Below are 12048 nucleotides of genomic sequence, written 5' to 3' on the forward strand. Positions count from 1 at the left end.
CTTCTCCACTGTCAGGGCACCTATCATCTTAGTATTCCTGTGTTTCAGGGCAGGGGAAAGCAACTCATGAAGTTCAAGGAAAGTGGCCTTACGCATGCGAAAGTTTTGCAGCCACTGTGAATCATCCCATACCTGCAACACTATGCGGTCCCACCAGTCTGTGCTTGTTTGCCAGGCCCAGAATTGGTGTTCCACTGTATGAACCGGCCCCACTGCCACCATGATGTCCAAGTTGCCACAGCCCATGCTTTCAGGAACGTCTGTGTCCATGTCCTCATCACAATCTTCCTCGTGCTGGCGTCTCTTAGCCTGGTTCTGCACATACTCCACGATAATGTGCAAGGTGTTTACAATGCTCACAACAGCAGCGGAGAGCTGAACAGGCTCCATTCTTGCCGTGGTATGGCGTCCACATGGGTAACCCAGGAAAAAAGGAACAAAACAATTGTCTGCCATTGCTTTCACGGAGGGAGGGTTGACTGAAGACATGTACCTAAAACCACCCTCAAGAATGCTTTTGCCCCATCAGGCATTGGGAGCTTAACCCAGAATTCCAATGGGCAGTGGAGACTGTGGGAACTGTGGGACAGCTACCCACAGTGCACCGCTCCGTATGTCAATGCTAGCCATGGTATTAAGGACACACTCCGCCGACTTAATGCGCTTAGTGAGGACATGCACAATCGACTGCATAAAATCAATTTCTAAAAATCGACTTCTATAAAATCGACCTAATTTTGTAATGTAGACATACCCTTAGTTGCTTAGCATTCAGCAAAAACAAGAGCCATAACCCATCCCCTCCTCACTGCTCAACAGAGATGGCCCACACAAACAGAGTCCGCACTGAACTCTGGAAATGCTATCGTGGGGGCCACTTTGACCGACACATACCCAGTATCCCAGGAGGAATTCCACCTGTCTCAGGGAGCTGCTGCTGCTGGCAGTGCTTTTCACACCCCTATATGCAGGGGCACAATGTATGTATAATTCAGTCCTTTGTGTTTTGTTTTTGAATTCTGTCCTGTTATGTCCATTTAGTTTCCAAAAGTAGTTTCTCATTCCTTCTATGTTACCTAGAAAACAATGAGACAGTGCTGTCTAGTGGTTAGGACAGATCACCAGGACTCAGAAATCCTAGATTCTATTCCTGGCTCTGCCACTGATTTTTTATGGTTTCAGACAAACTGCACATTTCAGTTTACCCATCTGTGCAATGGATATCATCAGAAGGGTGTCATAAAGTTTAATAAGTCCCTCTTAAGCATGAAATCCTCAGATGTAAGGTATTATAAAAGTTCCAACCATTTTATTAACAAACAGAGGAGAGGATGGTTTGATTTTGCTCACTGATTTTAGTTTTTCAGGTTCAACTTTGTTACAATACATTCGTTGGGTTCAAAAAGTAGTCAAAAGGCAGGAAACAAATGGTAATAGTACTATTGTATTGCACTTCTTCACACTGAAAAGTAATTAAGAATGCAGACTCCAGCTCCTCCTTATTTTTAAGGAAGGAGAACCACATGGCCGTGAAAGTAAGGCTTTCAAGAAAGAATGGCTATTCCAACATAAAGAACTGCAAATAAGGAATGAACAATAGGTTCAGATACAATATATAAATACTGTGGTGGCATGCTTTAGTTAACTCATTATCAGAAGATAACATTATGTGCCAGGGTTTCTTTTAAAATGGAGGTCTCTGGCTATCACTGGGCTTTGTGACAAATCACATGGTATGCTACACTGGACAAGCTAGTGACGTGTGGACTGCAGGGAGATGGCAAACGCAGATAGCTATAGAATAATAAACTTGGGTGCAAACAAGAAAAGTTACTAAGTCCTGAATCTTAACCTGGCTTGAGAATTACTATTGAATGTGCCAGTTCCAAACTACCACTATGACAGTAATGCAGGGTCACCAAAGATGCAAATTAGGGTCAGATTAGTCAGAATTACAGTTAATTTCCCAGATCTGGATATATGCATCTGAAAATATGGCTATTCAGACAGAAAGGTTACACCATATCTTTTTGGCATCATGGTACACAAGATAAAAATATTATCCCAGAACAAGGAAAACAAGAAGACAGTATCTCAGGTCTACAATGAACCTTGTGACTTTTGCAAATCTCTCACAATCCACTATTCTCAATGCAAAATTAAATAAATCTTGACTGAAGTCCTATACATGCAAAGAATTTCTTTGGTGGGAACCTAATGAGCATGAAGATTGTGCTTGTTGATTTCAAACATCTTTCCATTGTTCAAAACTGGACGCCCTAATGAGATGTCCAAATCCCATATCTGGGACACTCAAATAAGCACTGATAAATTTGCTCTTCAATATGGCAGGGGGGGAGGGGCGGGAGGCTCCGGGCACCGAGCCACTCCAGAGGATGGCCCAAGCAACAGAAGGCTTTTGTTCAAACAGTTTTGATTTGTAGTGTGGCTGCAAATCAAAAATGTGGCCTTGTCCTTCCCTCCTCCCCTCCTCCCCCACCCAACCAGGCTACCTTGTCAGTTATCTCACATTTTTTTTTAATTAATAAAGAAAGAATGCATGGTTTCAAAACAATAGTTACTTTATAATAGTTAGTTACTTTATTTCCTTTGCCACCTGTGATCGAAGGGGGGAGGGTGATTGGCTTACAGGGAATTAAAATCAACAAAGGGGGCGGGTTTGCAACAAGGAGAAACACACAACCGTCACACCATAGCCTGGTCAGTCATAAAACTGGTTTTCAAAGCCTTTCTGATGCACAGCGCGCCTAGCTGTGCTCTTCTCATCACCCTGGTGTCTGGCTGCTCAAAATCGTCCACCAAGTGATTTGCCTCAACCTCCCACCCCACCATAACTGTCTCCCCCTTACTCTAACAGATATTATGGATCACACAGCAAGCAACAATAACAATGGGAATGTTGGTTGCGCTGAGGTTTAACATAGTCAGTAAACAGCGTCAGCGACCTTTTGAACGTCCAAAGGCACATTCTACCACCATTCTGCACTTGCTCAGCCTATAGTTGAACTGCTCCTTACTACAGTCCAGGCTGCCTGTGTATGGCTTCATGAGCCATCGGAGCATGGTTAGGCTGGGTCCCCAAGGATAACTATTGGCATTTCTTCATCCCAAGGGTAATTTTCTGGTCTGGGAAGTACGTCCTTTCTTGCAGCTGCTCGAACAGCACGGAGTTCCTAAAGATGCGAGCGTCATGCACCTTTCCGAGCCATCCCATACTGATGTCGGTGAAATGTCCCTTGCGATCCACCAGTGCTTGAAGCACCATTGAGAAATACCCTTTGCGGTTTCTATACTGTTGGCAAGGTGGTCTGGTGCCAAGATAGGGATATGCGTTCCATCTATCGCCCCACCACAGTTAGGGAAACCCATTGCAGCAAAGCTATGAGCTGCACATTTCCCAGAGTCACTATCCTTGCTAGCAGAAGGTCAGTGATTGCACTGGCTACTTCGATCACAGCAGCCCCCTCAGTACATTTGCCCACTCCAAATTGATTCCTGACTGACCGGTAGCAGTCAGGCGTTGCAAGCTTTCACTGAGCTATCGCTACTCACTTCTCAACTGTCAGAGCACCTCTCATCTTGCTATTCCTGTGTTTCAAGGCAGGGGAAAGCAACCCACAAAGTTCAAGGAAAGTGGCCTTATGCATGCGAAAGTTTTGCAGCCACTGTGAATCATCCCATACCTGCAACACTATGCGGTCCCACCAGTCTGTGCTTGTTTGCCAGGCCCAGAATTGGCTTTCCACTGTATCAATCAAATTTGTTAGTCTCTAAGGTGCCACAAGTACTCCTTTTCTTTTTGCAAATACAGACTAACACGGCTGCTACTCTGAAACCTTTTACTTCTCAGTCACTAGCTTCATGACGGCCAAAGTCAGTAATAACTGAAAGCTGTTACTACAACGAAGGTGTTGGCCTATGTGAAATCAGTTTGTTGGTCCAAGTCCTGTTCCTAATGGAAAAGGTCTATTTTTTAAAAAAAATCATATGGTTGTAACTCTTGCAGGCAGTCTAAGCAGAGAGGCTGAGGACTGAATGGACAGAGAATGCAGACGCGAGGTCCAGTGCAGACACGAGACAACCAACTGCTGTAGATTAGTGGAAATGTTTTGCAGTAAAATGATTTATGTGCAAAGATTCAAAGAGCTAAATATTATATCTTTGCTAAGAAATGAATTAGAGAGGTTAAGCATGGAACACACAAGCCTTTTCAAATATTCAAAGTGAATCAACACAGAGCTGATTAAGTATTACTGAATATAGTACAAAAGGGAATATTCCTGGGGCTATATATGCTGGGTCACTGTGGAACTCAAAGGCCATCCAGCAGCCAGGGACTGAAGGACAAGAGAACAACCCTGGACATACTCCTGCACTTCACCAGGACTTGCAATAGAAGGGGGGATGGCAGCCAGCTACAGCAATTCTACTTCAGTTGGGGGAATCCTCCAACAGATTTGGTGGTTTCGTGGTCACTTTGAACTGCCAGATCAGAACAAATGAGAAAATCTGGAATTCTGGATTATCTTTAATTAAAATGAAGACATTACCTCAAATCCCTTAGAATACTATTGTTGCGTCATAAAACATCTACAGGTTTTTTCATTTAACCACAGTCTTCCCTAAAGCGTGTCTCTTCCTGGTATCTATTTTCTATTCTATTCTATACAGGTTCTTATACCATGCTCATACTGTAGGATCCGAGTGCCTTCCAGTAGCGCATTACACATCTGTCACATGTTGTTTGTTCTGTTGTCCTCTCCCCAGAGGGAGATGCATATGCAGTGGACTCTTTTAGTTTGGTAAGTCGGGTTTTATTTTTTAGTTTGGGTTTTTTGTTTTTGTTTTTTTTTAAATATAAATATACCAGTTGTTCTGTGTTTATATTAGAGAAGGCGCATCGTCAAACAAATGCTGCTTGCATTTGGAATGGAAAGTAGCAAGGTTTGTGATGGTCTGTAGTTGTTGGGGGAGTTCATTACGGCATCAGGAAATGCAGAAAAGTTTACAGTGAAAGAGATTTCACAGAGAGCCGACACTGCAAGGTTCTGAGCCCCTTCATCTTCTTCTGGCAGTGCTTAGCACACTGAAGGATGATACTCATAATGTAAGAGTTGAAATGGTACCTGTCATAGCTCATCTGTGTGTGGCATTGGATAGTTGTCTGGGCGAGTTACAGCACTTAGCTTATGATAGTCCACACAAAAGTGTATTTTCCCATCTGGTTTGGGAACTAGAACCACTGGAGATACCCATGCACTTTCAGAGGGGTGGATTACACCCATCTGTAACATGTTCTGGATCTCCCATTCTATAGCAGTTTTCGCTTGAGGAGCCACCCGGTAAGGCTGGACTCTAATTGTGCGAGCATTACCTGTGTCAATGGAGTGGTATGCCCGTTTAGTCCGTCCTGGGGTGGCTGAGACAATCGGTGAGAAGCTAGTGCACAGCTCCTTGATCTGCCGTCGCTGCATACGTTCGAGGTTCATGGAGAGGTTCACCTCTTCCACATCACCATCACTTTTTCCTTCATAGTAGACACCTTCAGGTCACTCAGCGTCATCTCCTCCCTGGGCTGCAAACTGAAGAACCTTTAACTTTCTGGAATACTTTCAAGGGCTTTAGAGAATTAACAGGGTACACTTTAGGCTTTAGGTGGAAGATGCTATGAGATAGTTAACAGCTCCCAGGCGCTCTTGGATCATGAATGGCCCTTACCACGAAGGCCTGGAGCGCCTTCAAGACCATGACCTGGCCCCCTCCTTTGAAGGAACGCGCTCTGGCATGTTTAACATACCAGGCCTTTTGTTCTTCCTGACCATCTTTTAGGTTTTCTGTAGCAAGGGCTAAAGAGTCTCAGAGGGTGTTTTGCAGGTTGCTTACAAAGTCCAGAATGTTAGTTCCTGGAGAAGGCATAAACTCCTCCCATTGCTGCTTCACCAACTGTAATGGCCCCTTAACCTCGCGGCCATACACAAGTTCAAATAGTGAAAACCTAAACTGGGATGTGATACAGCCCTGTAGGCAAAGAGCAACTGCTGAAACTCTAGGTCCCAATCGTTGGAGTCCTCATTTATGAATTTATGTATCATGGCCCCCAGAGTTCCATTAAACTTTTCCACCTGACCATTTGTTTGATGGTGGTAAGGGGTGGCAACCAAGTGGTTCACTGCATGAGCTTCCCAAAAGCTTTTCATGATCCCTGCCATGAAATGAGTTCTTGAATCCATAAGGATGTCAGAGGGCCAAACTACCCTAGCAAAAATGTCTGTTAATGCCTCACACACACTTTTAGCCCTATGTTGCTTAGAGCTACTGCTTCAGACATCGGGTGGCAAAAATCTATGAAAGTCAGTAAGTACTGCTTTCCTCTGGGTGTCTTTTTCAGGAAAGGACCCAGAATATCCACAGCTACTCGCTGAAATGGAACCTACATTATGGGGAATGGCTGGAAAGGGGCTTTGACCTGGTCTTGGGGTTTTCCCACTCTTTGACACACCTCACAAGAGCAGACATAGGAAGAAACGTCTTTGCCCATTCCCTCCCAGTGAAATGACCTCCCCAAACCATCTTTGGTCCTGTTCACCCCAGCATGGTCACTAGGATGATCGTGGGCTAAGCTTAAGAGCTTTATCCAGTACTTAGTTGGAAATACCAACTGTCTTTGAGGATGCCAGTCCTCCTGGTGCCCACCAGAAAGAGTTTCCTTGTATAAAAGTCCTCTTTCTACAACAAACCGGGATCAATTAGAAGAGCTGAGAGGCGGTGGGTTGCTCTAGCCCGCCATCCAAGCTCTCTGGAGGCTTTCATCTGATTCCTGCTCTGCCTGGAACTGTTCCCTTGATGCTGGAGATATCAGTTCCTCACTGGATTATGGACCTGGGCTTGGCTCCTCTGGAAGCGATGCAGGGGATGGGGCTGTTTCCGTTCTCTGTGAACCGCTTTCCGCTGGTGCGCTATGTTGTAATTTAGGCTCCGGCTGAGCCTCTCGCACAGGTTTAGCAGCTGCTGCCAGTGCAGGCTCGGTGGTGCACTCTGGTGTTGGGGTGGCAGACAGGGTTGCAAGAGATGGATTCAGTGCGGCAATGGTTCTGGTGCTGGTGCTCTGTCAATTCCGGTTTTGGGACAGGCTCTGGCTGGGTCTCTGCGATTGGATCCGCTACGTCTGTCACACACATTGGCATGGGGTCCAGTTCCACCACCTCAGTCTGGGTCTCTGGTAACACAGACGAGGCCCTTGTAGAAGGCTCAAGAACAGAGCTAGGTGTGAAGGCTTGCTTAGCCTGGTTGTGGGTGACCATTCCCACCCTCTTGGCTAGCTTCACATGGCTGGCCAAGTCTTCTCCCAGCATAGGAATGGGATAATCATCATAGACTGCAAAAGTCCATATTCCTGACCAGCCCTTGTACTGGACAGGCAACTTGGCTGTAGGCAAGTCAAAAGAGTTTGACTTGAAGGGTTGAATTGTCACTTTGGTCTCTGGGTTGATGAATTTGGGATCCTCTAAAGATTGGTGGATAGCTGACACCTGTGCTCCAGTGTCCCTTCATGCGATAACCTTCTTCCCGCCCACACTCACAGTTTCCCTTCGCTCTGAGGGTATCTGGGAGGCATCTGAGTCTGAGGACCTTTGGTGTGACCCCGGTGCAATGAACTGCAATTTGTTGGGGTTCTTGGGGCAGTTGGCCTTTACATGCCCCAGCTCGTTGCATCTAAATCACCCAGCTGACTGGTCACTGGGGTGAGGTGGGTTGCTGAAGAATGGTGTGGTGGGATGATAGGGTGTCTGGGATTTTCTTTGGAGTGTAGGTGGGGCCTTGGGCTGCCCCTGGTGGTATTGTATGGTCTCAAGGTGTCCTTTCTGGTATCCGCCCAAACTGCAACCAGGGTTGTTCCTCTCTGCTACCTCTACCCGTTTTGTTCCGATTTGCCCCGCCTCTCTGGTGGTCTGGGACTTCTTGTATTGATCAGCATAAGAAGCAAGACTTTCTGCTGAGTCCATTTTCTTATCCCATAAACACTGTTTTACATCATCATTGGTCATAGTCAGGAACTGCTCCTGTACAACCAAATCACATATTCCTTCAAAGATAGTTACGCCCCTTCCTTTGATCCATTTATCTAACAGATCTTTCATCTGGTTTACATAAGCCACATTACTAAGTCCCTCTTAAGGGCTCTAAATTTTACTCTGCAAGTTTCAGGTGTAATTTGAAATTGTTTTAAAACCAAATCTTTAAATTTACCATAGTCAGAAGCATCTTCAATAGCATCTTGTTGACTATGTCCAGAGCTCTTCCAGTCAATTTTGCTGTACCCAGTCAATGTGGTCATTTTTTGATCTTCAGGAATTGCATGGTGGGTGCACAGTCTCTCAAAGGTGATGAAATATTCAGCAATATCACTGGATTCCTTATACTGTGGACATAGTCGCTTTCATTTGTGGATTTTTGGGGAAGTGGAGCCAGCTGCTGAAGGGTTCCGTCATTTCCACTCCATCACCTCCAGTTCATACTTCCTCTCTCTTTCTCTCTCCTTCTGAGCATGCTGCCTCTCTCTTTCCTTCTCATCCAGTTCATTCTACCTCTCTCTTTCCCTCTCTTCCCTAGCAGCTTTTTCTCTGGCCACTTGTGCAACAATTTCCATCCGTTTGAATTCCAGACGTCTTTCATGTTCCTTCTTTCTTTCCTCAGCTTCCAGTCTGGCTAATTCCAGTTTTTTCTGGACCTCGCTTTCTGTCATATTTGCCTACCTTCCTGACCTTACCTCAGCCTAGCCCGAGAGCTAGAAAAGAAAAAAAACAGCCTGTGAATGCTCTTGCTGTAGCTTAACTCCTCTGCCTATAGGCAAAGGAAAAAAAAAACCTCCTGCTACTCTCAGTTTAAAAAAAAAAAAGTGTCCTTTAAAAAAAAAAAACCTCCCTGGTTTTCAAGCAGCTAAAAGGAAAGAAATGTTTCCTTTTTAAAATCCTGAGGTCTGTGCTTCTGGTTCAAAATGATCCCACTGCACTGCCACCATGTCAGGGTTCCCTCCCCACTCTGAACTCTGGGGTACAGATGTGGGGACCCGCATGAAAGACCCCCTAAACTTATAAGTACCAGCTTAGGTTAAAAACTTCTCCAAGGAACAAATCTCTTCATTGTCCTTGGATGGTATTGCTGCCACCACCAAGTGATTTAGACAAAGATTCAGGAAAAAGACCACTTGGAGTCCCTATTTCCCCAAAATATCCCCCCAAACTCCTTCGCCCCCTTTCCTGGGGAGACTTGAGAATAATATACCAACCAATTGCCTTTAATAAAAGTACAGACTAGACTCTTTATCTTTAGGACACTAAAATCAATCAGATTCTTAAAAGAAGAACTTTATTATACCAAAAAAAGTAAAAGAATCACACCTGCAAAATCAGGATGGAAGGTAACTTTACAGGGTAATAAAAGATTTAAAACACAGAGGACTCCCCTCTGGACACAACTTCACAGTTCCAAAAAATAGGAATAAAACTGCCTCTTAGCATAGGGAAAATTTACAAGTTAAAACAAAAGATACTCTAACGCATTTCCTTGCCTTTACTTACAATTTCTGTAATTTTAGATGCATCATTTCAGGTATCTTTTTAGGAGCTGGTTTACCTGCTTGGTCTCTCTCTTTGTCCTGAGAGGGAACAAAACAAAGAGAGCACAAACAAAACCTCTCCCCACCCCCAGATTTGAAAGTATCTTCTTTCCTTATTGGTCCTTTTGGTCAGGTGCCAACCAGGTTATTTGATTTTCTTAATCCCTTACATGTAAAATGAGTCTGTACCTCTATCTGTACCTCTGGCCAGGAGGGATTTTATGTTACTGCATACATAAAGGTAGTTACCCTTCCCTTTATATGTATAACAGTATCCACAAAGACTCTTATCTTCAAATGACCAAATCACTTTGGAGCAATGTATTCCTTCGGAGCAATGTGTTAGACTATGAATTCAGTGCTGTCTACAAATATGCAGCTCTACACCATCTTTGTAAAGGGATCATTTCCTGTGCTTGTGAACCCATTCTTACATGTTTTTCAGCTCAGAGATCTTCAAGTGAAGAGGAAACAACTGCACATGAGTTTATTTTATGCTACTATGCATCTTCAGGAAGGAAAAAAAACTATAATTTTAGGAGAAATTCATAAAAAGGTGATTTACCTGTCTGACATTCACAAAACGTACACATTCCAGCCATATATTCAGGAATCCTTGCCCACACTGAGCACACTCTTGTTTTTTGGAAAGTATATTGCATGCTTCCAAGTTCTGTTTTACTGAAGTATGTAGAATGGAGTCCTCTTTGGTTAACTGACTGAAAATAAATCTTGCCACTATTTCCTGGATAATTTAACAGATACAGAATACAACTCTTGAAATATATTCACAATATGTGGTATAAGGTCAAAATAAATACTATTTTGCCACCTCTAACTGAATGATGACTAATCCCAACACTGGAAATCACGTTATGCACCTAAATACCAATTAGCAGTTAGAACAATGGTGAACTACATGTACTGCTGCTGCCATTAATTGCACTGTCCATAATGTCATTGCCATTATTGCACTGCAGCTTTGCCATTGCTATTCAGTTCATTAACTCTATGCTGCTCAGTCAATTTGCTGCCACCTGAACTTGTCTTCACGTTTCTCACTTTCTCCCTCTCCCCTTTTCATCTTTTTCTTCTTTCCCACACCACAAATCCCTCTTACATCCTGCTGTGTTCTCACATGCATGACCCTTCCACCTCCATTAGCACAGTCAACTCAGTTTTGCACAAAAAGGAATTAAGGAATTTTTAAAAAAATTACTATGATTATTTAAAAAAAATTGTTTATAAACAGCAAAGAAAATCTACAAAAAACACTCCCACCAAAGCCATCAAGCAACTGCTTCATCTTATTCACATTGCTCTTGTCCTCTCTTTTCCTAGCTTCCTCCCTTCCCCCAAATCCCTTTGTCATCATGATTATTTTAAAATTTAGATTGCACATTTTTCTGGGCAAGGACTGTTTTATTGTTCCACATGTGGTCATGCACATCTATGGCACTGTATAAATCACCACTTAACTTACTATATTTTTTTATTATCTACATTCATCACCTAATATTCAACTTAAATGTAATGGGTATGTTATATGCTTAAAATACTTCATAAATTTTGTTCAAGTATTGCATTCTTAGACTAATGCAGCAATCTGGACATAGGCAGAACTCTCACTGAATTTCAGTGGGGATTCTGGTGGAGCAAAGTATACTAGACCAAGCTTTAAATGATTACTTTGTTCATATAATGCTCAATCTAAAAGGACTTTCTAGATACTCATATACAAGTGTATCAAAGAAGAAATCTGACCAAAACTACAGCATATTTGTCCTGTGCAGATATTAATGTGGACTTGAAAGTCTAACTGGCCAGTCCTCATAAGATCATTCTCTTTATAGCTGTGCCTTTAAGACAAAAGTACACTTGTTTATTTTCCAAGAAATAGACTTCTATAAAATTCTTATACAACTTGATTTTAATGTAACTTATAATTTCCCAACTATTCATGCATCATTAATATTCTTAGTGCCACTGAATGGACGGCATACATGCCTTTTCAGCACCATCTCATAAAATCATGAATTTTAGGGACACAAGAGCATTTCAATCCGTCATTATGAAGAGGAAGTACAATTCAAGTATTAGAATCCTGATAATCGAAAAGCAAAATGAGCATTATCAAGAAATAATGTATTCTGAGAATACATGGCCTCCCTCCCTGTGTTTCAGATTTAGTATTTGAGAAAGCAGGATTTTGGAAAATTATGGTTATTTTATGAATGGACTAAAACTATCTTAAGACTTCCTTAGACCACAGGTCCCCTAGTGGGACTCAGAGAAACCTTCGGAGGTGCGCAGCAGGTCCTGGGCTAGCCTCCATGGATGGTGGGAGGAAGTACCACCCAGCCCCTCCCCATCCCCAGCTCTGCTCCGGTTTTGCTCTCACATCCCCAGCT

General features: G+C 43.3%; 1 protein-coding gene across 4 annotated transcripts in view; it reads right to left on the reverse strand.

Moving 5' to 3' along the window:
* LRRC69 (leucine rich repeat containing 69) overlaps positions 1-12048 on the reverse strand; it is a 57908-nt gene that overhangs the window by 7560 nt on the left and 38300 nt on the right. For 2 of the 4 annotated variants that reach the window (XM_038391104.2, XM_038391102.2), the window contains one exon: positions 10203-10382. The exons of 1 other annotated variant lie outside the window; for it this stretch is intronic. In XM_038391104.2, the coding sequence (XP_038247032.1) occupies positions 10203-10382 (180 nt within the window). Of the gene's footprint in view, positions 1-7811; positions 8807-10202; positions 10383-12048 lie in introns of those variants that run through there. One more of the 4 variants, XM_043507627.1, reaches the window with a different exon arrangement.

The sequence above is a fragment of the Dermochelys coriacea genome, chromosome 2 (genome assembly GCF_009764565.3).
Source record: "Dermochelys coriacea isolate rDerCor1 chromosome 2, rDerCor1.pri.v4, whole genome shotgun sequence".
In the NCBI taxonomy this organism is placed as follows: Eukaryota; Metazoa; Chordata; order Testudines; family Dermochelyidae; genus Dermochelys; species Dermochelys coriacea.